Source organism: Neopsephotus bourkii, unplaced genomic scaffold (assembly GCF_033783945.1).
Source record: "Neopsephotus bourkii isolate Nb327-2 ecotype Australia unplaced genomic scaffold, CSIRO-AGI_Nbou_v1 NB_1768, whole genome shotgun sequence".
Taxonomy (NCBI): Eukaryota; Metazoa; Chordata; class Aves; order Psittaciformes; family Psittacidae; genus Neopsephotus; species Neopsephotus bourkii.
The window spans coordinates 12092483-12120450 of NW_026902242.1; the positions used below are offsets into that span (position 1 = coordinate 12092483).

The 27968-nt window shown below is 34.8% G+C and overlaps 1 protein-coding gene across 3 annotated transcripts in view; it reads right to left on the reverse strand.

Moving 5' to 3' along the window:
- The window catches only part of DENND1B (DENN domain containing 1B), a 159559-nt gene that overhangs the window by 10370 nt on the left and 121221 nt on the right, over positions 1 to 27968 (reverse strand). For all 3 annotated transcript variants that reach the window (XM_061378960.1, XM_061378961.1, XM_061378962.1), the window contains 7 exons: positions 27383 to 27508; positions 19463 to 19564; positions 13902 to 13992; positions 10264 to 10304; positions 9364 to 9432; positions 6854 to 6910; positions 5935 to 6045 (listed from right to left, as the gene is read on the reverse strand). In XM_061378960.1, the coding sequence (XP_061234944.1) occupies positions 5935 to 6045; positions 6854 to 6910; positions 9364 to 9432; positions 10264 to 10304; positions 13902 to 13992; positions 19463 to 19564; positions 27383 to 27508 (597 nt within the window). The remainder of the gene's footprint in view (positions 1 to 5934; positions 6046 to 6853; positions 6911 to 9363; positions 9433 to 10263; positions 10305 to 13901; positions 13993 to 19462; positions 19565 to 27382; positions 27509 to 27968) is intronic.

Here is a 27968-nt window from a genome sequence, read left to right on the forward strand (position 1 = left end):
TGCAAAACTCGAAGGAGAAGAGGCAGCCACAAGGTTTACACTAGTTTATGGGTGCAGAGCAAACAGAAGTCTTCTGCAGAGACTCGCAACAGTCCCTTGCTTAAAACCGTGGTGAGAAGAGATCAGGCAGAGAAGAGGAGAGCTCACTTAAAACCACACTGAATTAAAACAAACCAAACAAGCTTTACAAACTTACACCGAGTCTTTTTTCTTTAACTGCATTCACAGACTAAATTCAAATCAGTCACTGTCACTGTGTACAGGCTGCATCTGCTATCGAGGGGGGAGGGAGAAGGTTTGAGCCATTTTGTAATTATACCTCTCCTTAGAAGCGTATATTCCTGAAGACAGTATTATGCATGCTACCTGAAAGCATCTAAATATTTAAACTGCACAAAATCCAATCTTTCCGTTAAAAAAGGAAAAAAAAAAAAAAAAGAAAGGAAGTACTGCTTAATTTCTAAGAGGAGTTCTCTGGTAAAAAGCAAGGTTTTCACAAGGCAAAGGATGCATGTGTGCCCGCACTACTTTGGAAAGGTACCAGAGCCACGAGAGGGCACTCTCGTAATCTATAATTTGAATTTTTCCTGGCTAGGTTTTTCATTTTTAATTAAAAGGAAATCTGACTGTTTCGCGGAATGAAGAGATCTTACTTGACACACCAAGACAAAAGATTTTTCTCTATATTAAAGGAAGCTAATGCAATCTATAATATTTTCAAATTATAACACGTTATCTAAAGAAACAGGATTTACTAATAAAGCAAAGCTTACTTCAAACCTACATTTTAGAGAAACAAAACAGGATTCATATCAAAAACTATCTCTTGCTGTTTATGACATCTGTCAATTTGTAATATTTTAGTCAGTGAGAGTACCTCCAGCTATATAACCAGTATCATCTGTGGATGCTAGGCATAGATGTGATCTTAAGCACATTATCTGAATCCAAATACAGGTAAATGCCCTTGATCAGAGTTTTTATGTTTCTGAAGGTATTGTGGAGTTGTCTGTGGGTTTGTTTTTTGTTTGTTTGTTTATTTTGTGGGGTTTTTTGTTAAAGGGGTTCCAGCCACAGAATATGTATATTTAACACTGCAGTATCACAAGAATTCCCTCTCCTCTCATCTTCCCAGGAAAAAGTGTCTTCAGAATAGCCCACTCTCACCACTTTATTTTTCAGGTTAGGAGGGTAATCAGTTACTAGATGCCTTTTGTAGCTAATTATTATGTCATTCATTTTACTGGCCATTGCAGGGGTCTTGATAAATCACGCACTCCTGAAGGTATGGTTATTCTGAACACATCCTCCTGCATGACAACTGCTATCTTTGTTGAACAGAAGCCAAGTATACCTACTGCCAGCTGAATTATAGTCTAGTTCCTAGGATACACTTCAGTAAAAGTTTAAGAGCTGCATTTGCGAGAAGCTTTCAAAATCAGAATAAATATGACAATTCTCTTCTGTTTGAAAATATCAAGGAAAAACTTTAGTCTAACTTAGCTTTTATTTGTTTATGCAAAAGTGTTTCTAAAACATTCTTAGGCACTGTATTTAGATCCTGTGTAGTCATGGGAAGTAGCTCATTTTCTGCTATATACAAACTTTTAAAGCACTGCTGACACATAGGGATTCCTGGTAAGTCCACACTTCAAAACCAAACCCTGTTTCTATCACAGTTGCAAGGTAGTGCACACTTAAAGGTACAGGTATTACATATATTTCCTTAGTGACAAGGGGCATTGCTATCTTGCTAATTATAAACTGAACTGGTAGTTCTTATTTGGTATTCTGCAAATCTCAAGAATGTTTCATCAGCCACTGAATACATTAGGACTATTGGCAACCTGAAATTCTCCATTTTTTATAAGCTTCCCTATCACCTGATATAACAGTAAAATCACAAAGATCATATTCATGAAGTCAAACAGATCTTCCTGGAATTCTATCCAGACCTATAATAAACATGCTTACTTTTTAATAATACATTAAATTGGAACAATTTTATAGAGTCCTCACTACATCTAGGCCCTGTCTACCAAGAAATCTGCATCACCTGGGAGCTTATAATGAAACAGAATTAAAATAGATTAGGCAAAAACGGAATGCGCAGTAGTCTAATGCGTGCACTGTCATACCCTCCTCATCAATAGTTAAATGAAGTCAGTTATATCATTGGCAAGATACTGCAAGAAGAGCTGAAACAATCTCATCTTTGAGCTAATTTTCATTTTAAAAAATTTAGCTGCTAATTCCTTGTATCTTCTACACACCTAATTAATGTAGGAGAGCTGTATTATTAGATCTAGGCATGAATGAGTTAACAGCAGTGCACATGCCAAGGTTTTAATAAGGCTTAACAATAAAAAGCTTCAGTCCTCCACTTTCACTAGGTTTTGTGTTGTGGTTTTCCCTTGCTTAGGGCAATCCATCTGTTAATGTTGACTTGCAATACTGTTAAGCTCGCACCCGTATAAAAAGCCTAGAACAGCTAACCTAAGCAAGAGCAAGCTCAAATGAATATTACGGAGATAGAACAATTCATCTTAGGCAAAGATTAATTGTGTGTGTGCACATGCACAGGCACACAGGCACGTATGATGGCACTCCTGTTATTTTCTTTAGGAAAGACTTTCAAAATGAAAATGATAGGAGGGCTAGCTGATCGCTACATTTTGCAGTAACACAAGTATTTATCCTCTGATTAGGCCTTGACAGCTATTTTACATGCTATAAATTGTTCTGATTTACTGTTAATTTTTTTCAAACTCTATTGCCAATCTGGAGGAAAAAAAAAAAAAAGATAACACAATAAACCCACTACGACAGCAGTGATAAAGCTTAGTAAATATTCATTGTAAAAAATGGCTCTGCACTGTGACCAGTGCTGGTATTCTCCCTGGGCCAAACTGGCCTTGTTTTCAATAAAACCAGAGAAGTATCCTTTCCCTTGAGCCCTGTTAGGCTGAGGCTGCAGTTGGAACTGTCATCTTCACACAAAAGCAAAGGGGTTGGGTTTTACAAACGCAAAGCCTAATTGGGAGATCTTCATGGCTGTACCCTTGACATTTATTAAGGCCTCATCAACAAAACAGGAAATAACCGTACTAATTAGCAGACCCACAAATAAACTGCTATTTGTTGGAGTAAAAGCAGATTCACTTCCTATTGTAAAGGAAACATCCCCCCAGACCCCAAAATCCTATTATGAATCATTTATTTATCTATTTATTTATCTATTTATCTAAATTATTTATTATAATTTAACAATTATCTTTTACAGTAAAGCACAATTTCATATCACACAATGTTTTGAAGTAAATGTTTTACAGCATCTCGGTAACTATTAGTATTTATGGATGTTTCTAAGAAGTAGAGAATGAAAAGCTTAACGCCTGCCTATAAGATGACAAAATACCAAATTCTTTATATTTACAGGTTTCTAAATGTTTCAGTATGGAAGAGAATAGTAATAAAGTGCAGAGGTGGCCCTTGTTTGGAAACAAGATGACCATTAAAAGCAATCTCTTTCATTTGTTTTTGTTTCTATTTCGGGGTAAATTCAAATACACTGATATTGCAATTTACTATCTCATTATTACCTTAAATATAACCAAAATGCATAAACTGCACATTAGCACTATCCTTATACTGCTATAGACACTCATGGGCACCATAATTAGAAATCTAGGTGGAGAGGTTCATTTGCAGAATAAAGAGTTACAGAGAAAAGGATTAAACCTGACAACAGCAGCCACCTGTGAAATTCACTTCTAAATGGCAGATTCAGTACTAGAACAGTCTCTCTCATACACATGCACTTGTGAATTCAAACATATTTTTTAATTTGGATGTCAATTTTAGTATCACCACTTATTTGTAAAGAACTTACATTTATGTTATCCTGTTGAAATACTTAACAAGAACAAAAAAAACCCAACAAACAAACAAGAGTAGCAATAGCAGACTTTCTTTTTAGAAACATTTTGGTTTCTTTGCTTTTGAGAAGAAGTGGGAATAGGATGAGTGAGAGGTGAAGAAGACTATGTGAGAGCAGATTTCTTGGGAAGTGACCACTATTTGCTCCTTCCTGCTCAGTGGACTCATGTGACATCTGAGACAAGAGCTGGGGAGAACACATAGGACCTTCAGCAGGTCAAAACTGCAGGGCTATTAGTTACAAATTTGTTAGTAAATAAACCCTACATATGTATACAGGTACATAAACATGCATGTGTATATGTATATATGAAAACAAAACTATGGACTGATATGCACTCCTGCCTTGTTTTTAAAACTAAAAGATGACTGGTAGAAACAGCAACACTGATATTAAAGGATTTAGCCGTATACAGCTGTATGAACACAAAAGCATACAGAAGTTAAATTGTTCTGTCCAAACACAGGCCTTCAAAATAAATGTTTAATTGTACCAGGGTAAATAATATTTCTTCACATCCCTGGACTCCTGTACCTGACAGTAGGCAGCACTACCATATCAGTACATTATTGCTGATTTCTTTAATAAAAGCAGACTCTAAAAATTCACTGACTACAAGGATACATCTGTGTTACATATTTACACAGATACATACAATTGTAAACTCACCTACACTAATCTGTGAATGTTGGCTTAGAATTCATGAAAAGCTTTTTAGTATATCACACAATCAAATTATTTGGGGGGGGGGAAGCTGTTATGCATTAAGAAGCCAATTACCTATTAGTAACAAATACTTGCAGAACTATTCATGTTATTAATATTAGAGCTCTGCACTCATGCATTTACATTTGTGTATCTTCTCTTCTCATACTCAGTGAAGAAAATCTACTGTACACAAATTCTCAAAAGAATTCCAGCAGCACAGCTCCAATACATAAAAGTACATACATAAAAGTATACTGAGGGCACATAGTTTAAATCACAAAAACATGTACAAAGTGAAACCTACCTAAATAATCAAAGCAGAAAGTCTAGTCTTTGTATTATAAATAAGCCTACTAAAATAACGACCTAATACTAATGTACAATTTTAACATAATTTAGCAATAATCTGCAACAATTCTATGTTAAATTTTCACACTTGTTATGGATAAAACCTGATTAAAAATCAAATTGATTAAATAGACAATTCAGACTTTTATCACTGCAATATCTCAAGTATAAGACAAAGTGTTGTTAGATCCACTGGACTGAATTTCTATACTTAATTCCCATATGAGGAAGACACATGCATGAAAAATCCACGTATAAACATTAATTATATGTATTAAAAACATGCAATAACAATATAAAATATACACCCACACATTAAAACATGTACATATGCAGGCATTTATTCCCAGAAAAATGTGTTACAAAAAATATTTTATGAAATAAAACTGTCAACATGAATCCAAAGACATGAAAACACTTGCCAAAGTTGAGATGCTACACCTGTTACTTCAAATCAAGACTAGAAAGGTTCACAGAACAAAAGGACAAAAGATTGGCCCGAAATATCTATCTGATTTATTAATAAAATAACAAGTCATAACTATCTAAGTAAGGATAAAGGCCATGTGACTGCCAAATCAATTTATTATAAATACAAAATGAATGTGCCCCACTATAAGAAACAAAAAAAGATAGCATGACACAGATCTATGAATAGACCAGAATCTACTTTCTGTGAGAAACCTTTATCAAAAACCGCATTTAAGAATTAAATCTCTTACACATCTCCCGGGTTTTCCCCTCTCAACAGGGATAAAATACAAATAGCATTTTTCCTCCATTCAGCAGTATAGCAGTATTTCTGTAAGGTCTGTTAATCACTACCCAAGCACAGACAGTAAAATAACCTTAAACAGATTCACTGATGAATTACAATTAAGTGGCAAAAATCTTCCTCATATATATGTGAGTAAGAACAGGATTTTCAGGTGCCTTACCTGTGCCAGCCTTCGTTTTTCAGAGTTTGCTCTTTTCTCACAATGCAGTGTGTAGACGGGAGCAGTCCGTACTGCACCAGCACTGCAAGTTCCGTACTCTTCCTCACTCTCCTACACAACAACACAGATTTAAATTCCTTTATTTATAACCATTATCTGCAAAGTACCCTCCATATTATGCATGCAGAATGCATCCAAAATTATCTTGCCACAATCTATTACTGTAATGAAAATACCATCTGTAGTAAGAAAATCAAATTTAGCTTTTCAAAAAGCTGAATTGTCAACACTGTCATTTAAAAGATGAATTGTTCAAATGTCTAGGAAATATTTTTGAAAGTTTTCTTAAAATAGCGTAAGATATATCTAAAAACCAGATCATTCTCCCTACAGAAAAATCTCATGTGAAAAAAAATTTTCAATAGGAAAAGCAGCCACAAAATGCCTAAAAAACATCTTTTCTGATTTTTTTGCCAGGCTGCTTTTGCAAAATGAAATTATTCCTTCGTTTTTAAACACTGCCATTGTTCATCTATCTTATGGAACCAAAAAGAACAACTACACTTTCTGAAATACATTGCACTGTAAGACGCTCCCCTCTCAAATTCTCAGCTTGAAGCAAAGGCTTCGATTGTGATATCAAAGCAATCAACTTTATGAAAACATACATCCTGTTAATGTATCTTTGAAGACCTCTGTTGTTCCATGATAAAATATGCAAACAATAAAGAGATTATTCACTGGATGCATAGAATGACAGATAGTTGCCAGAGGGCTCGTTATGAAAAATGTATTGTTGAACAAAGGGCTAAGCATATTTCAAAAGTCATTAAAAACACAAATCTCATGTGATTTGTAAAGTATAAGCTTCAAACTGATACAGGAATCAATGTGAGAAAGTAAAAAGTGTACTACGTACCTTGTGTTTTAACTTACTCTTCACTTCTTTTATTCCTTGCCTTGCCTGGTATTTTGCCTAGAAAAATAAATGGACTTAAGTAGCTCTGCAAAATGCTGGCTTAAGCCATGAACATGCTTTATGATGCCATACTAATGTTACCTTTTTTTTTAAACAATACCCTGTGACATAAAGAAGGGCAATAATCTTTATCACAGATTTCATACAGGTATTGTCAGTATATTTTTTATATTTATGCCTTGCCTGTATATTAAGGATTTTTTTCCAGTACATGCCTCCCAATGCTGTGAAAACACACATACTCAAAAATTCTCCAGTATTACTAAGGTCAGGCTAAAAATGGTCATGTACTCCTTTATTTGAAATTGTCCTTTAAATTTAAAGGGGTATTTAGCAGTAAGGCATGCTGGAAAACTGTTAAGATTTTTAAGATGACTGTTACAGTGTTCCAGTCTGGCAACTTGCAGGGCAACATCAATCTTAAGAGAAATGATTTCTTATGCAGATGGAGATTTTGCCCAGTGTTGCTGAACAGTGTAGTGCTGCTACTTAGGGGAGAATTGTGTGTGTATTAAAATAGGCAGCCAAGGATCACTGTTGCATAGAAAACAGCCAAGAATAGAGAAATGAATTATCAATACAGAATACTGTGTACTTACATTTAAAAACATTGGGAAAAAAAAAAGGAGAGAGAAGGGGTAGGAAAACAAAAAAAAAAGAAAAAGGGGGGTGGGGTGGGGCAAAGCACCAAAACCCCTAACCCTAACAGAAGAAAAAGGTATCTTTGTTATAGGCACACAGGAAAAAACTACGAAAGTCTTCAAGGTTGTCTTGAAAATATGACTTTAAAAATATATTTAAGGGCATAAATATGCGGAAGCCACCTATTTTTTCTGTGCTTTTCTATACACAGGATTTCAGAAAATCGTTTTCTTGAATCAAGAGGTCAGAGAGTCTTTTTGATCCCTAAATCATACATCTATAAGCTCAATAATAGCACAATGGGGTGCCATGTAGCAGATGCTAACCTGAGAGACACTTTAAACTTTCCAGATCATGCTCACAGCATTTGGATGAATTTTGGAGTGCTTTGCTCTAACTGAGGAATGGTACCAAGCACATTACTCAAGGCTACCAATCAGTTATCTAGCAACTAAGAAATGCCTATTTCATTTCTCTAGTAGAAGGCACCATAAAGGGCAACAGCATAAAAACCTAAATGGAGTATAAATTTGAATACTTTATATACATAGAACCTTACAAAAGCTACCAATGTTTCCTGGCATACCAGAAGTTCACTCTGAAGAACCTTTATTATTAAGGACAGAATTATCAAAATTGAAGGCTGGGAGAAGACCATACAACCACAGTCTAAGCTAGTGTAAACTGCAAAAGCATAATTTGCAGATAACCTGTTAATGAACCATTTTTTAAATTATAAATGAATATATGAATATGAAGCATATTTAATTTATTTACCTATTTTTCTCCATGACTGCTGTGTTTTTCAACTGATGTAAAATTAAAAATTCTGTTTGAAAACTTTACTTAAAATACACTTACTCAGATTGATGTACTGATTTATTCAGGACTACTTATTATGCATCCAACTAGTGAAACATTTTGAAGACCAAAAGGAAGCCTAAAGTCTTTTCCCATATACTAAAAATGCAACCTTAAAATACTTCCCACTTCATTTGACACTACTGCTGTTTTCCGGTACTGCATAGTACCATATAATGTCACATGCTTTATTGGTTAGACAGTCTTTGAAAACAAGATCTTTTAAGCTCAAAAGTATAACCACTAAATCCAGCTAAAAATGAGTATGTTAGTATCATCTTTAAAAGAGAGATGATAGAACAGACTTGCTGCACATATTACCAATGCTTTACCACATCTTTTCAATAGTGCAGCACGTAGTGCCAAAGTAAAATTGCATCTTTGTAAACCAGGACTCCATTTGTCCAGCACGAACTATATGTCTTCTGAGCAGAGATCTCTACATCATGTTAATGCTATAGACTATGTAAATATATACAATAACACTATATTTATATTACATATAAATGTAATATTTACAAAATGTTTTACACTCACATTAATGCCTGTGCTGTGTTACAGGACTTTGGTGCAAATGAGAATTTCTATTTTCAGAGTCCATATTTCAATCATCTTGTCACTAGGTTAGGAAGAATTTACAGCTGTGTATCAAATATCTAAATGATATTCAAATAAGCTTCTAGCATATATTATAATTCAAACAAAAACAGCACACTGAAGCTTTGAAAATCTCTGTTGTTGCATACAATCTATCTGGTAGACTGAATCAACTCTAAATCCTAGTGCTATATGAGAAAATAAATGAAGCTAAAACTTTCTACAGGCTGAAGTGTTTTTCTGCATTATGTTTATAAAATGCTAAGGTTTTTAACTATTCAGGAAGAATGAGAGGTTGTAGGAATTTGCAGTATTTTTATGTATTATTTATTTGAAATAGAACATCTTACGAATTTATATGCTGTTTTCACAGCCGGAGTGGCTTTGGTCATTGCTGTGTTGATCAGTGCACCGCCTTTCTGAAAGACACAAAAGATGTACTTCAGTAACATTTTAACATAAGTCAACCTTAAGACAACAGCAAGGAAAAATAAACAATGTACTTTGGAGAAATAACCATCTTCTTTTTAAATCAGTAAGAATAACCACAGCTGTGTTTGCTCCCCAACCTGCTGTCTGCAGCTACACAAGGGTTACAGTACATCATTATCATAGCTGACACATTTATCAATGCATTCTAACAGAATGATGTATTTTCATTCTTCATTCATTGTAAGTATTTGAAAATCAATTCAGAAGTTATGACTATTTTTCATGCTTTCCTACCATATTTATTATGCAACTTAAAAATACTTTAACCTGACAGAAAGAACTCTCATTTAATCACACAAGAATTCCCTTACTCTAAAATAATATATACTATTAACCCTGCAGAATAACAAGGTTATACCAAGGGTCTTCTGCTAGCCAAACTGCACAAATCCATTTCAACAAAACTGCTATTTACTAGAAGTGATAAACTTTGCATCAAATTCTGCTGTCACACCTAATTCACAGTAATGGTATGTAACATGATACAGAAAGCGGTGTTCCCTGACTATACAGACTGAAAAAAAGTGTGGGTTTGGGCATTTGTTTTGTGTATGGGGCTGCTTGCTTCTCACAAAAAAAACCACAAACCTTCAAAAAAAGAAAGAAATATTGCAGAAACCATACACATGGCATTTATTATAGAATGCACTTAATATTGCCTTGCAAATAAACAAACTTTTACAATTACAAAGATGTATGTAAAAATACAAAGATTTAGAGAAAAGATAGCCAGTATAATTACTTAACCAAGCTTATACCTTCACTGTGTGCATCCACTGCTGATAAGATCTTGAATTTCCTGAAATAGAAATGTAAAATATAACACAATTAAATGTACATTCAAAACTTTAAATGCTTCAAGCCTCCTCACAATCTGCATAAAAAATTCCCTTAGAGGATTATTCATTAATTTCATTCTTTCCAGACAGACAAGGAATGTAAAGATAAGAATGTGTACAACAAGAAAAAAGCTTAAGTATTTATTTCATGCTTTCAATTTCTTTTCACCGAACAGAGTTTTTAATTCCAATTGAAGTAGAAAGATAAATTAAAACTACAATAACTATAATATTCTGCTAAAAAGTCTAAAAAGAAAAACACGTCTCCAATGAAAGAACAAGATATAATGAACTGAATTCAAGCATAATGATCCCACTGAGCAAACTTTCAAGTACAAAAATAACATGGACTGCAGACGGTACCATCCCAAGGAAAAAGGAGAGAAAAGTCTAAGGATTATGGCACAACCATATACTCCTGTGCAGGAAAAAGCCCTTTTAAGTTATTAATCGTATCTACTTTTTTTCACAAAGGAAAATTTCTAAAAGACAAGTGAGAGCTACTGGCTTTTGTAGAACTACTGAGGACTACAGTGCCACTAAGCTGGCTATAAAGTGTTCAATTCTACTGAGCACTTGATGAAGAAATGAATACTATTTCCCATTGAACACCAAAGATTGCGTCCCTGATCCCTGAGTAAGTTTTAGAATACATCAGTCACCTGAGTACTCCAGTACTGGGAGCTCTTTCTAACCCCAGACAAGATGAGACAAGAATGCTGAAGTTGCAGAGAGTTTACCTGTTTTGAAAAGATCATACTGATATATCCTTGACGTTACAGACTTTTAACAGGAATTCACAAAACTTCTTAAGCCTTGCAATAATCAATTAACTAAGGCCTGGGTGGAATTACTGCAGTGGCTACTGGAAAGCCAAAACAGCCTCCTAGTACACTAGTACATGGCTGAGAACTAACTGGATCATTGTAAAAGGTAATCTCAAGTTTCTCAATGAGGTGAAAAAAATGAGCTGTTTATACTCATATCAGGCACTTTCACCCACTCCAGTAAATTCTTTACAAACAATTTAAAGACAGCCAAACTCTCAGGAATGATGGTGCAAGTGAAAGCAATAGTTGCTTAGAAAGGAGGGAGCCTGGTAATGATGATGCTCCTACCTCCAGTACGAACAACAAAGCACAACCTAAAGCAAACATGGCTTCATTTTTTACATCTTTGATCTGGCTCCCTGGAACCACCATAGAAACTAGTACACAAATAACATGTAACAAGGTGACATTTAACCACTACTAGTGCATTAATGGAAATTCAATGAATCATAAATACTTTCTCTAACATGACATTTTATAACTTCAAATTCTTCTAAACTGTATTCCTAGAGCATCTGGCTTGTGATGTCCTTAACAGTGACTTCTTCCACATCTGAGCTTTCTCTGTCACAGCTTATGACTAATGCAACTACTAGAGTTAGTAAATGAGTTCACAGAAAATCAACAAGTTGAACTGTCTTCTAGCTGTGTAGAAAGACTTTAGGGAAGGCAATGAAGAAAATGGATACTCATTACAGAAAAGGCCATAGTAACACTGCATACCACCAGCTACTTCCTAAAACTAGTAAGAAAATGTTGACTACTTGAAATAAATTATTATTAAACAAGAGGTTCAAAGGATTTCAGTTTTCCTTATACTATCACCATTCACATTAGACCAACTAGTAAAGTCCATGTGATTACAAACTAATGGATACATTCAACAAGAAATACAAGTGCTAAGCCTTGCATCACTATATTCATGTATTGAAGGTTACATAAAACTCTTGAGAACTAATACTTCTGTTACATGTATAGTTCTGTGGAAAATAAAATTCTGGAGTGAGAACTGTAATGAAGAAGGCTGACAAATTCATTTTCGTATTCTTTTTGACCACTTTATGGGGGGGAGGGGGAAATCTTAAAAACTAATTAAATCTACGTCTATTCTCCAATTTCCAGTTTCATTTTCTTTGCTGGAAAAAAAGCAAATTAAAAAAGAGATTACTTAAACATTTTTCACTTGATTCAGTAATTTTTAAATAACACTCTCTATAGCTAAGAATATGTTCACCTGTCCTTTTCATAGCTTGTACCTTACGCTAACTTTCTGTGACTTTTCTGAAGGCTGAGTTTCACCTGTTTGTTTAAAACCTTGGGCTTCCTGATAAAGTTCGTGGGAGTTAACTCTGCAAAAAGATCATACTTCTAGACCATTAGCCTCACAAAATGTCACCTTTAATTGCATACATATTGTTAGCCCTGCACTTCATAACGATAATGAGACAGCAGTTATGTAAATACTGAATATGTGCCCTAAGCAATTTGTCCACAGCCTGGCAATATACAGCTTGTCTGACTTGAAAAGTACACACGCAGTGCCATCTAACCGAGAACTGCTAGCAAAGCTGAGCACTCCCTCCTGAGCAGAGCCAGGTGAGATGTGGCTCACAGGCTGCCAGAACACAGCCAGAAACAAGCCTTATCTAACTTTTATTGCAGTTTTATTGCAGCCTCCTGACCCCCTAACTGCAGTCAGCAAGCAAACTCTGAGTACTGACATCACCTATCTGAATAATGGATGCTCAGTGCCTAAAATCTGTTTACAAAGAAGCATAAGTTACCCTAAAAAGGCAGAAAAGAAGTAAATCTTTTTATAACTAACCCCTCATTAATCAAGAAAAAAAGCACAAATTATGTGCTAGATCATAGCACAAGACAGAGAGAGAAGGAGAAGGCACTGAAAATCTTGAACAAAAGCATTTAAATACTCTGAGTACAAAAAAGGTGTTTTGCAGAAGGTGAAGATGGCTCTGCACCACTTGATGATTTCTTGGGGGGGGACATGCTTCTAAACTACTTTCAAGACTGACCATAAAATAGCATTTCTGCTGTCATGCATATATAACAATTGAGCTGTACTAAATGTTTAACAGGAAACCACCCAACAATCCTTTAATAATCAGGAATGGAATAAGTACGCACTGTTCTATTGGGGTTAACTTTGTAAGCCAGCTAATGCGAAAAGTGTTGTAAGAATTGTCAGTGAATGTATGGAAATCACATAAGGAATAATATTTATGTTGAGGTGGTAAACTTCCATTGTGGAAGAAATAAAATTTGTCTAAAAACCTGGGAAATCACTCCAATTTCTGCACTACAGAAATAATGACGTGAAAAAAGAAGTTTATGGAAAACATAACTAGCTAAGGTCTGCAGCACAAATTTCAAAATTTTAAAAATACGGTTGAGAGAATGTACCATATTATTAAAATGTGCGGTAAAAAATGTAAGTAATATAGTGATATTTCATCATACACTGAAAATCAAGTATTATTTTACTGGATTAAACCAAAATATCTTCATTTACTATACTGCTATAACTTGATACATATTAGTAAGTGTCCCAGTAGTCATTTGTTACAGGCTAAATCCAAGAATGAATGGAAACAATGAAACAGTAACAAAATTGGTGATTTCTGAAATTTACAGGACATCGTAAGGACTTCATGTTGAACAGCTGTCAAAGAAGCAGCATCAATGAGTACACCCAAATTAATCCTATACCTCCACCAAAGCCTCCTGCTGTGATTTCTTCTTCAAAAACATCCGAGAATCCTCTTCCTGCATTTAATTTTGATAGCCGACCATCAATAAACTGGAAAAAAAAAAGCAAAGAAGGAAGTCACATTTTGCTGCCCCTTCTGTTAGAGACACATGAGCACATGGACTCACACCTATATGTAAGTGTACAAAGACTGAAATGATCCAAGTATGTCAGAAAAAGTCAAAATAAGGTAATTAAGGATGAAACACCTCAGAAGTATGAATACATTCTTTTCCAGTATTACCAGGCTTCAAAGAAGCACAATGAGCACATTCTTAATGGTTTAAAATTCTCTCAAGAAGCAACCCCTCCCTTTTTGTTTTGAAAAGGCTAACTCAAGCCTGAGAGATAAAGTGAGAAAGCATTTTTCCTGTTACACACAGTTCACCTTCTAGCAAGAGTTATCAGTTATGCACTGGTACTAAACAGTACGTAGGAACTAACCAAAATTAATTATTTGGCTATATCATGTTTTACCACAGATTATCCAAACAGTGTCAGTGACAATCTTATGTTTGGCAATGAACAGACTAGTGACATGAAACAAATTTCTTTCTCAGACCAGAAAATAATTCTAGCAGCAAGAATAAGGCCAGCACAAAGCTAACCATTTCTTTCTCTTTCTTGTCTAAATTCCTTATTTATTTTTTTTTTCATTTTACTCCAAGTTGGCTTTTCTCCAGATAGGTTGGTTCATGGTCAGACCACGCTGGGATCACTGGATTATTTCACAGTAAGAGAAAGAGATAAGAGCATCCTTAGCTACTGCTGTGAGGAAAAAAATCCAAACAAACCACACCACATACCTCCCATCCCCAGCCTTTGAACTGTAAGACATTATCTCTTTTGGGAAAGTTATGAATTCATTCCATACTATAAACTAACATAAGATTTATGGTCATACTCACCATTTGGTAAATCCTATCAACAGAAGGCTGAGACACTGACTAAATTTTAGAGGATCACTCCAACAGAGTATTTAATGTAAATACTGACAAACAGAACTGTTAGCAGAAAGATACTGGAGACATTATTCGGAAAGCTAAAGCCCTGATAGAATTAAATTTGGCCAGGGATGGCCAGGGCAACATGAAAAGTTTCTGTATGCAGGTTGGTGACAAAAGGAAGTCTAGGGGAAATGTGGGCCCTCTCCAGCTGGAAATGGGAGACCTGGTTATTCAGGACATGGAGAAGGCCAAGGTACTCAACAATTTTTTTTGGCTTGGTCTTCACCAGCAAGAGCTCCAGCCACACTGCCCCAAGTCACAGATGGCAATCGCAGGGACTGGTAGAATGAAGAACCACATGCTGTAGAAGAACAGGTTCAAGACCATCTAACAAACCTGGAGGTGCACAAGTCCATGGGACCCAATAAAATGCATCCACAGGTCTTGAAGGAACTGGTGGATAAAGTGAATAAGCTATTAACCATCATATTGAGAAGTTGTGGCAGTTCAGTGAAGTTACCACTGACTGGAAAGGCAAAACTTAACACCCACTTTGAAAATGGGAAAAAAGGAAGACATGGAGAAATACAGCTATCTCAAGAAATGCATTTGCATTGAGATCAGAGAGCCCTTAGTTGATTAGCACTTTCCATGAAAAACTAGTAATTCCAGTGCTACTCTGGGATTTTTAGATGACTATGGACAGAACTACCATAAAACGTAAATAATTTTTGTTTCTAAGAACAAAATATAGACCATACCCATTTCAGTAGATCTTGTTGCACAGGTGGTAATGGGTAGGGGAGGAGAGATTATGTTTGTGAGCTAAACCAAATCACTTATTTAGGCAGAAGTAAAAATTCCAAATCTATTCAACCATTATTAAAAACAAAAGTTAGTAGAAGCAAGTGCATCATCATAAATGTGATTTCTACACAATAACAGCTCAATAGCTTTCAAGAAGAGAGCTCAACTCGCAAACTTTATAAATGAAATTAGAAATTACTAATACTGTTCAAAGACTTCATATTCTTCAAGCCCTAATCCTGCATTCATTACATATTTTTCTAGTTAGCACTTTCCACCATTTTAGGAACACATCCCAGTAAATGCTGCAGATTACATTACTTATATAATTACATTATTTAACAAGATATTCTAGCATTAGGGTCACATTAGCACTAAGAATGAATTAATATTTTCCCTGGACACTCAGAACTGTGTGACAAGTAAGATGCAACTATTAATTGCTTACAGCTTGAAATACAGATTAGCTACCTTCAGTGCTACCCTCATGAAAGGGCAGCCTTTCTAAGGCTCTGAAAAAAGCTAATAAATAGACAACATACATAATAGTACAAATATCAAATATGTGGAAAAAAAAAACCCAGTGAGAAAAGCAGTAACAGAAGTATGCATTTAGTTAAACATTTAAATGTTTAAGTTATGAATTAAGAAATTAAATTAAGAAAACAAACATTTTGTCTGAAGAATAACTTCCATACACATAATATTTAATGAGGAAATAATATTTAAGGGAAATAATTTTAATATTATCAAATATCCTAATAGTTTAAGAATAACTATAACCAGGTTTTTTATTTGAATCTATTTAGAACAGGAAACAGCTTTAGAGAGCTAAAGCCAGCAAACTGAAGTTCACATGTCCCTGTAGTTGTGAACCCTATCAGGGTGTTTATTATAAATTACTTCTATGAATTCCTGGAAAATGTATGTTTTGGTTTATTCTCTACCAGAGCAATATAACCAGTCCTTTCAATTTCCAAAATGTGAAGTCATAAACCTGATGTAAAAGACATCTCTACAAGTCTGAGAGAAAGGCTTGAGGCTAAAAGATAACACAGGCATGGTCCCTGCTAAAAATATCCTGTTTCAGTTTTCCGTGAAGACTATGATGCTGAATAAGGGAATGAAAATAAGATGCTGAAATGGACATTATAATACCAGAGGAATAAATCTCGAGTAACGAACTCCCTAAATTCAGCTCTGATTCTAAGGAAGCCAGCACATACCTCTGAAGGTAAAAATAAATAAAGAAATAATTGTGTCCATCAAGGTAAAGGAAACACATTTAAACTGAAGTGTAACAGTACCATTACTTAAAGAAAAAAGGTTCTGATCAGAACTGGTCTGTTACTTGTCCTTTACAATTTGATGGGACTTACAAATAGATTCTGGGGGGAAAAAGAGTAAATGAGTAAACGGAAAGATATATTATATGAGTTATCAAAACTCTTGTCCTCACAGATTCTTTAACAGTTACTTTCCTAGATGAAGGACATGCAATTTACCTATACCCCAGAAAAATCTCTTTCATGCATCTCAAAATACTATTTTAGATTAAATAAAAGCAGAGTACCTTAATAGTACACCTGAACTTCAGGTTGGATAAGGACTGGCCCAAAAAGACATTAACAGCTTGTAATGAAAAAAACAAGGTATTTATGGGTAAGTGTGGGGAATGATCCTATTTACAGGTTAGTTAAAGGTTTTGATACAAAAGACTGGCATGCGCTAATACATTTTGGGCTATCATAAATAGAAAGAACATCAAAATTCAACACAGTAAAAACAAGATGATGCTGAAGAGGAAAATAATCTGAATCAAAGTAACACAAAGAGTTAATTCCAGAATTTATTCCAACAGTGATTTCCTGGTACTTTGGTGAAAAGATACATCTTCCAAAATTAAAACAATGATTGAATTAGAGGAATTAACATCTTTTAATATAGAGGATGGGCTGGGGGTTAAAAACTTACTAAGAAAAAAGGACAGAAGAAGCATTTTATAAAATAGCACAAATAAAGCTTACTCGTCAGTTATCTGAAAAAGTGCATTTAAAGTACCTATTTTCTTGCTTGGTCTAGATTTAAGGCAGAAGAACTGTTTTCTGTTTAAAAGTTTCCAGAACAAAGTAAAATACAGTTTAGTACTTTTGAGCACAAACAACTTTGAAAACAGCTCATTTGTCAATGGGAAAAACTGGAGAAGATGCAGCTGGGCTGAGGATTAACTGAAAAAGTAGGAGTAGCCTTTGCAACAGAAACTAGAGGAATGAAAAAAACCTACTATTAGTGGTGCTATTAAACCAAACACATCATCAAAATTGTTATTATTTCCTAGTCCTCTAAAATATATTATTTTCTCTAGCCGAAATAAAATTAAAACAAGCTATAAACAAACTGTAAACTGATTCTGCTTAATTGAACACATATTAAAATGTAATGGGTAAGTACAGAGCCACATTGACAAGCCCATTCGTTTCAGTGGAGTTAAGACTTTCCTAGGCTGAGGGTCTTGCTTTAGCAGCAATAGTGTGAAAATAATTTAGAAACATTGCTTGTAAGCAGCTTCCTATTAAGGAAGTTTCATGCCAGCCTATCACAGCGAGATATACAAAATATAAACAACACTGTTTACTCTATTATATCTTTCTTTTTCAGTGATGGGCTGGATGCTTCAAAAGGTTTCAGATTTATTCTTTATTATTATATTTTTACTTACATCTTTTAATGTATAAAATAAAACACTTTAAAATTAAAGGAGTCCCACTCTATGATCAGTATTTCCTTAACTTTCACACAATTAGAAGAAACATATTTCACAAGACTTATACAAACTATCATCCTTGCATAAATCTTTATGTTAGACACTAGCCTCTGATTAACACCAAATTTTTTTTTTAAATTAGAAGATTCTATGTATAATGAATTTCCCTTATCTATCAGGGCAGTATATCTTCAAAGGGGTCCACCAGCTTATTTAAACATGAACTCCTGTGCCTCAATCATTCCAGATACCTGCAGGAAAATATATACTTCTATGAGTAGTCTGATTTCGTTCAGATTTTCTTTAATTTTCGTTCAGATTTTCCTTGATTTTACTAAAAATCCAGTAATAAGATCCTTAACACCCTTTTGATGCAAAGCGGTAATGTAATGATGAGAAAAAAGAGTTACAGAATAAATACATTAAAAAAACTTAATTTCAAGGACTGTAACAAAACTATTACAGACATTCAACAATTTGCTCTTTATTAGCTCAAAATCTGCATTAACTGATCACCTAGAAATTCTTCAGGCCACCCGTATGTCTTGGGTTTGTAACATTCTCTATGCACATACTGCAAAAAGCCTAGCAATGAAAACTGCAATTACAGTATGAATCCAGTTTTTAAATAAAAGCCCACTGAAGTCCAATTTAAGTATGTTGTTTAGGTTCTTTGGTTATGAGCCAAGACAGCTGAAAATGAAGTTCAGCCATCAAGCTGGGAGATCCATGATTTTTCTTGTTCAGATAAGAAGCTGACTGGCTCTGAAGAGATGTTGCACTGGGTCTGCATCCTGAGGTTATTTTTCTGTTGAGTTCTCCCTCCCCTGCTTTAACTATAACTGGAGATTTAAAAATACAACAAAACTGAGAATACTTTCTGTACACAATGTACTTACAATTTATCCCAGAATTCCACAAGCTGACAGAAAGTAAAATGTATTTAAATATGTACATGTTTTACAAGTAAATCATTAAACATGGGTCATTTACCCTCTCGTACCTGTTTAAACAGTTGAAGATTAACAGCAGTTTCCAGGAACTGCTTAGTAGTACTGGAACGATGCTTCACAAAACTATTCTCACAGAATGTTACAGGTTCTCCCTAAAAAATTTAAGCAGGAAAAGTTAGATGGTAACTAGAGCACAGAAATATGCCTATTTATTTTAAACTCTCCGTTACAAAATCATTTATTAATAACCAATACATGCAATTATTCCCTTTCAAGCAATCTTGATAAACACGCATCTAATTAAACATATTTAGACAACAACAAAAAGCCCAAAATCTCCATACAATATTGAAATAGTTCTCAAAATACATTTTGCAATTGAGTGTCTGGTTTGTAGGCCTATAAACACGCACTGGAAGGAAAAATTAAAGAGGTTTACGTATGATTCAAGTTACCTTTACAGCACTCTTCATTAATAATTTCAGGGATGTGATTCAAACTTTGAGGAAGAGCAGGCCCATTGCTTCAAATAATTTCACATGCATTATTGTTCAGGGTTACTCTGATTCCCTGGCATGTTACTAAACCGTAACCCTAATTTAGACCAAAATATGTGTCTGCACCAAGTTGTTCTTACATTTACTCTACCAAACATGAGAAGATTGATAAATATATTTCTGATTTAACAGGACATTATTGAAAAAAATATTTTTATACAAAACAAAAGCTACAAACTTTCTGGAACATTGCTATGGAGAAAGTCTTGACAGATGAGATTAAAATTTAAACAATGAAATGTATTTCCACAACATGAGAAAAGCGCATAGCCTATAGTTACCAAAAACCCTGCACCAAAACACTTTGATAAAAGATAAAGAAGTACCCATTGAAAACTGGGGTTTTGTGAAAAAAATCACTACTGAAAACAGCACTTATTTAAAAATAAAAGACACTAATGATATCACTTACAAACAATTAAACTGACTCTATGCTAGTCCCTAATCTCATTTAAAATTTGCTAACTTTATTTGCACAGACCACTGGACATTTTTGATGAGCGTTCTCTCCAATACTGTTATTCTTGTCAATACTTTGCAATAGATACTTGAAGCTTTTTGGCATGACTGGATAGATTATAGGAATATTGCAAAGCTTGTGTAGTGATCAAAGTACATGAACTGATTTCATCATTTTCAACTGCTCTTCACACCTTGCACTTTGTTTTTAAATAGTTCAAGTATGATCCAGGGAAATGCTGTAAAAATACTGCAATGCCATTTCTTAATCCTTACATACTATCAAAAGCTTCCCTGTTTAAAGTCTCGCTTAAGAGGTCCAATACTATTCAGAAAAGTACTTAAGTTCATATTTAACTTGTTTTTAAGTTTTACATCCCTGCTTGTTTACAGAACCTCTTCAAGAAAAGAAACCTCCTGGGAAGAGCCAGAAGCTAATACATTCACCTAATGTAGCTCCTCCCCCCTCACTGGGTAGCTGGAATGCTGTGATATGCAAAGCCATCTCAGTGCTGCATGTAGCACTTCACTGATCAAGTCTCTAGGAGAAACAACCAACTTTACCTACTTCTTATCCCAAGATAACTCATGAAAACTGTACACATGCAGGACATGCTGGATCTGCCAAACAGATCAAAATGTTTGTGGTGCTTTAAACAGCAGTGCCTTCCTGACCCACTTTTCATTAGCTATTCATGAGCTCCTAAAGACTCTTGTTTTATGAAGATGACCCCAAGCTACTTAGCAAAAAGTGCACCAAAACAAATGGAGGAGTCTCCAGTGAGACATGGTGGTACAAGACACAGTGTTCCTGAGGGCAGACTCTCCTCTCAGTTCTGTAGTTCTTCCAAAAAGATTTCAAGGCAGCAAATTATAACAACTCCTTTATTTTTATTTTCATTTACATATATATGTATTGTTGCTACATAAAGAAATGTCTTCTGGAAATACAAAGGCTTTATGGAGTGCAGAGCTTACTAGATGATCATTCATGACATACTTTGAAACATGAAAGAACATAGTTTTCTAAACTATATTTTGTAAATAATGAAAACTAAGCTATGCTTCCACTGTCACTTTGCCAACCATCTTGGGAAAAATGAAAGAGAAAAAGGAGAGGTTATCTCTCAGCAGAAAACAGCATGCTTCCTCTCCCTTCCACATCAGCCTGGGGAAAGAAAGCAATCAGATAGTCACCCTTGACAGCACTTCTCCCCTGCCTGAGCCATACAACAAAATGCCAGGAAATGGCATTTTTGGTGCATGGCTGTAATATTTTCCCAAATACTTTCCTTTAATCACTGGATGCTTCAGATACTTAGCAAGCACTCATACACTGGTGTATGTTCCCTTATCAGTATTCAGAGACAGAATAACCAAAGCTATTCCTTAGCTGAAAATTTATTTAGATCTATAAAGACTTCACATCCAAAAGTCATCTTTTATTTGAGCCTCCTCATACCAAGGTTGCTTCAAAAATTTGAGTAAGTTTAAAGCTCCTACCTACTGAGCACATCAAAATGAGAACATCTGCTGACCTGTAGAAATTCCACACTGAAGTTTTCTCAGAGTATCTGTTGCAACTTTACTGTAACTGCACTAAATAATACAATTAATTTCTAGCTCTTTTATTTGTACAAGGCTCTGAACAACAAAATTGTTTTCCAAATAAAACTTTAGCAAATCTTCAAGATCACTAATGTAAACATGAAGACTTTTGAGGTGCTATTAAAAAATAAATTATTGAATCAATATAAACAAATATAGCTCTAGAAGTTTTTGTACATAAGGCTTATAATATTCTCACTTCTGCAAATACAACCAGGTACCTTTAGAAACGGTTTTGGAGGAATGCTCCACTGATATTTAACTAGTAGACCATCAAATGGCTTCTGTCATATTGATCTACAATGTACTTTCAAAACGAGTTCGATCAAAACCCAGTGGGAACTCTGTACTGAAAAGTAGACAGCTAATACTCTGACCAAACAACCTATGCCCAAACAGGATATCTGTTCTTTTAACAACAGTTGCTATAGAATTTTCTTCCCTTTTCATAGCTTGCCACACACAGCAGGAATTTCTTACTCTAAGCTACATTCACTTTTTAAGCAATCTATTTATACAGACCTCAATGGAACATGAGAACAGTGAGTTAAAACAGCATGATCATTTTAAGAGGAAAAATAAATTAGATTAGGAGGAATGTTTGTGCTTTCTAAATCTAGTGATATTTAACTTGAACAAGAAGTACATTTTAATTCTTTATTTCAGAAAACATATTGCTCTAGCATGAGATGACTCATATTTGTACTACTGCTATAATTAATACTGTTTCATATGGTAGCTCTTGTTTATTACAAGAAGAGTGTAAGGTTGGTAGGTATGGACGTAGCTTCTTCGGTTTTGTATAGTTTACTTTAAAGCAAAAATACCCCCACCAAAGTATTAAAAAAACATTTTTGTTCTGATATTAAAAGTCCTCTGTTTAAAACCAAAGAAGTACAAAGCTGAAATTTCATCTGCTATCATAACTTTCAGAGATAAAGGCCAGAGGATAACTGAGTATGACCTATGATTCTATTCAGGAAGGTGCTATTAAAAATTGCAAACAAATTTCTGCAAAATCTAAAAAAATCTGACAATCTGACTATTTCTTGCAATCTACCCAAATAAAAGATTCTGATGTGCAGATATTTCTTATAGTCATAATTCCACCCTGCAACAACTCCTATTAAAACAATAACGGCTACTACGGTCCTTAAGACAAATTAGACAATGTAGTTTTCAACATGTAAAATAAAATTTTATGGAAGTAACAATAAATAGCTATAATGGATATTACACGGGTGCTTCTGGATTTAAAGACAAATGTGTTCTGGCATTCCATTACTCTCTCTCTCTGTTTCTATACTGTGTTGTAGTTTTTATGCCTAACTCTTGGCAGAAAGGTAAAGAAGTCAACATCAATTGCATGAGATACCTGTCCTCAAACGATTTCATTCTGAAATTAAAGTATAAGCAATCATTTTATACATTCTCAAGTAATTCAGGTGCATTCTAAATATTGAAATGTAATTGTATTATTTTGATTTATTGTATATTGAATGCAATATCTGCATATGTTGGAGAGCCAATGTCAGTACTTGAAATAGTGTCAATATTGGCCCAAAGCACTTCAGTTAGCATTCAATTAAAGTGAGGTCTGACAGGTTGTGCTATCTTCGAGCTGGAAGTTATCTCGGCACCCCTGGCGTGCTGATGAAGCCATGAACTCCTACTGCTGAGCATTCCAGAGCAAGCCATTAGCCTTTGCTCTCCATTTTTTAATTTCTGATGAGTGATGTTACAACCATCATAACTTAAACCAAAGCTATCTAGGGTTCATTTCTTTTGTTTTAACATCAGGAGCTTTGAGGACTTTTTCCCCAAAAGAGGTGATACTTTTTCTATGACTTCATCTTTTTTTAGCTAATTCTTTAAAGAAAAGACAATTTTTCAAAGGCAGATAATAAATTACTGTTGCTTATATTCCATAATATTTTAACAGATGTGTCATAAAGTATGAGGATTTTTTTTATTTGAAATACATTTGAAAGGCATTTGTCCTACCATGATGAATTACCTTTTTTTTTTTTTTAAATAGAAAACCCCAGACCTGTATTTCTTCCTGACGTTTGTTTCTTAGGAGCAAACAACTTTTCTGCTCTATTCTCCTGATGATGTTAAAATTAATCTCTATCATGGGGAATACTTTTATAGTAAACATTTTTCCACTTCTTCCTTGTTCTGTTATTTGCCACTCCCTCTCTAGACATAGATTGGGAATATTGCCTGTTTAAGAATTCTTTACATCACATAGTGTTTTATTTACTGACTTTATTGTATCTGACTAATCAAAAAGATTTACCAGTGTTCACTTTCATCTCCTAGGTTTGCACAAGTATATATGTAAAGCCCATTTTCCCTAACCATCACAGAGCTGTTGAAATGCTTGACTGGCATGGGTCTTGTCTGATATGAGGAAGGGTGCCTAAAAATTGGCCAAGAAGCATGCGTAAAGTAAAATAGCCAGAAAAAAAACACAATGCTGCACATATATTGATTGACAAATTGACACAAACTGCACAATGTTAATCTTATATCTAACTCCCACCTACGCATGCAATTCTGAAACATAAAACATTCAATATTGTTTCATGATAAATTCCCAAATGTTGGACTACCTAAAGAAAACAAAAGCAACAAAAGGATCAAGGCTAAACTGTGACAATCCAAAGTATACATAATTTGAATTTGATGTATATCATTTGAATTTATACATTTACATTATGTAAGAAGCATTTATCTCACAATAGCAATGCTTCAGTAGGTTTACTCTTGTGGTCAAAACTGTGATCAGTGATGCTGCAGATGGCATAATGGCTCCCACTGCAGCTGCTAGCTGGGTGAGTACAGCCATGCACTGACCACTTGCCTTTCTATGTGCCAGGGCTCCTTATACCAAAACAGTTTGAATGACCTCACTGCCACTGCCAGACACACCCCACACCCCCCCATCACAGCATCTCATCCAACATCTCAAAATGGATTGCAGCCATCTACATGAATGAGGACATATGCAAAAACATTATAATTCACCATTTCACTAATGATATTTTGTTCTGGATTATGTTTTGGTCATTCACCATATTACAGTGAAGCAATTTGTTCAAGCATCCTCACCTAACTGGATTCCTTCTGGATTAAACACTAAAGCACAAATTGAGCTCCAGCTAGTCATGGGTATTCAGTATTCAACACCAGACTAAAATAAGAACCACAATAAACCTAGAAATGCACACTGTGTGGATATCAGTACTGTTTTACTCCATAGATCCACTCCTATTATGCAGTATTTGATAAGGTATGGTGTAGTATATTACAAAAATACTTTTTTGCAGTTATATCAACTTGAGCAATTTCTTTAATTCAGTATCATGATGAAATCAGATAAAAAACAACTATTTGACTTTTCTTGGAAAAGTTTACCAAGATATTTTTTTTATTATCTTTTATTACACAAACATATATGATCACCTTTATCTATTATATGTCAAATTTTCCATATGGCCTTTTGGAGTCCCACAAACTCCTTTCAAGACCCCTGAAGCTTCCCATTTTCCCTTTCACCAATTACTTTTTCAATAATTGCTAGACGTTTGTTAGAGACATATTGCTATACCGAGGAGAATCTGTCCTCTGCTGAAAACAAACAGTTGCACAGAATGGGTGTTCAGTATGATGAACAGCGTTTGGAGTGAAGTGTTGGATGAGTACAGACACTATTAAAGCTGTTCCTTACTCAAAGTGAATATTAATGACAGTTGTTTCATGTTTCAAGCTAAAATCATAAAGATCACACTGTTGCAAGGAAAACAGATCACTCAAACATAGTTTTCAACTTCCAAGCAATCGATAAGTAGCCAAATATATTAGTTTTCATCAGATGTTTCTGATCCTAAAAATGGCACCCAAAACCTCTTGGTGCTCAATTCTGAAAACCTGGCAAGCTTACTTACAGCAAAAGTACTACAATCTATACAGGAAAATATTCTCATTTAAGTATACCACCTACAAATGTTCTACATGAATTCTGTTTGAGCTCCTGAAAGAATGTAAATAAAGCCCATAGCTGTGGCTTAGATTTCCTTATTAGATCTAGCATCACAACCTCCAAAGCAAAGCTAAGGACCTTTTTTGCAATGAGTTTACAAGTTTTGCAATTCCTCAGAAATAGTGCTGATACAGTCAAATGTTACTTGTTTTTTTGAACTTCCCAATTCACAATGCATTAAACTGAGTTGAAACGGCACATGGAGAATGAGCTGAACAATCATGGGACAACTCCTCTTAGTTTCTACTAATCCAGAACAAAATTTCTATAAAATACTAAATTAGTTAAAACCATGTGAACACAGCTCAAAGTAATAATTTATTCTTTTTTAAACATGCTTTGTCTTTGGACAAGTTGATGTCAATCCAAGACATGCCAGTATTTGCCAGCTGACTTCTGCTTGTTGAGATATTCTGAAATAATTTATCTTAAAAAAAGCCAAAACAAACCCTATAAGGCCACAATGGTTTCATAAACATCTTCTTTTCTATTCAATCAGTGGAGGAAAAAAGAAGCCAAAACAAAAGCCCAACTAAAAGCAATACACACATACACACACACACAGAAAACTCAAAAAAAAAAAAAACCACAAAAAACCCCACACCAACCCTCCCTCCGCCTCAGATGGAACTATATCAGTAGTTTACAAATACTGTAAGAACCTGGACTGACTGATGAAATTAATCTCTTGTTTCTCATAAACTATTTTCTCTCTAATAGGCTCAATATGTGCAACCCTCATAAACCAGAAAGGATGAAAGTGCATGGCACATTCATCTACTACTAGCAAAATGGCAAATACAAAACCCCAAATTCTGATGGGATGCAATGGATTTTCATTTCTGCTAACTTCTCAGTGGAATCAAGATAAGCGTATGAGAGAAAAGATGCTTGTTTGACTCAATATGGCTTCTGCTTCTGGCCTCAAAGAGCAAAGTCTCTAGACCAGTGAAGCGACAAACAATGGAGTCAAAGGTACAGCCTCTTCAGTTCACCACGTTAAACCAGGTGAACTGCATGTTAGCAGTTTCATCAATACAATCTGATTTTACACTAAATAATTTATACAAGTGATACAAAAAAGAAAATAGCTGGCTGGATGAGTATTTATTTTTCAGTATAACTCATCGTCAGGAGGCGGTAGTGCCTTCTAAACTGCCAGCGCATCCTTAGCACAGAATTAAGATTTATAATATTTTCTCTGACTGGGCTAAAACACTTCATCTTTTTCTTGCACAGAATGAGACCATGCTCTCATAAATCAGTAAAGAAGTAAAGAAGTAAAGAAGAAGCCTTACTGGTTTGTATCTTAGTGCATCTCTGTAGGATCCAAACAGTGCTGCCTGTGCCCGAAGAAAGGCCTTGGCTACTCCATGACCCGTAGCTGTAGACTGCTTTTTCAGTTTATTTTTCAAGGCCGAGACCTGCACGACAGAGTGGAACAGTTAAATTAACACCTCAGAAATTGGTACAGCGAGGTACGAACCCAATCAGCAGGCAAACCATGGTGTCTACAGGTCAGCCAAAAATTCATCCTCCTCCTTGATAGCTTATCTTTTTAACTGCAAAGAGCACCTGCTGGTCTGTTAATTGAAATGAAAGCAGGGGATGATGGTAGAGTGCTAATGCAAATTGGTTTATGCTCTCTTTTTCCCAAGGCCTCTTGACATAAATAAGCTTAATTATTTTACAGTAAAATGCATGTGAGCCACTTTTCTGCAGATTTTTTTTTCAATCATAACATGTACCTACTTGTTTTGAATGGAGACAGTTGGATATTTTTTATTTGTGCTATAAAGGCTTATTTTTAACGACTCTTAATGGCCACTTTCTATTCAGTTTTAGGGTTTTTTTTAAAGTCAAATTACTGTCCTATATAACTTC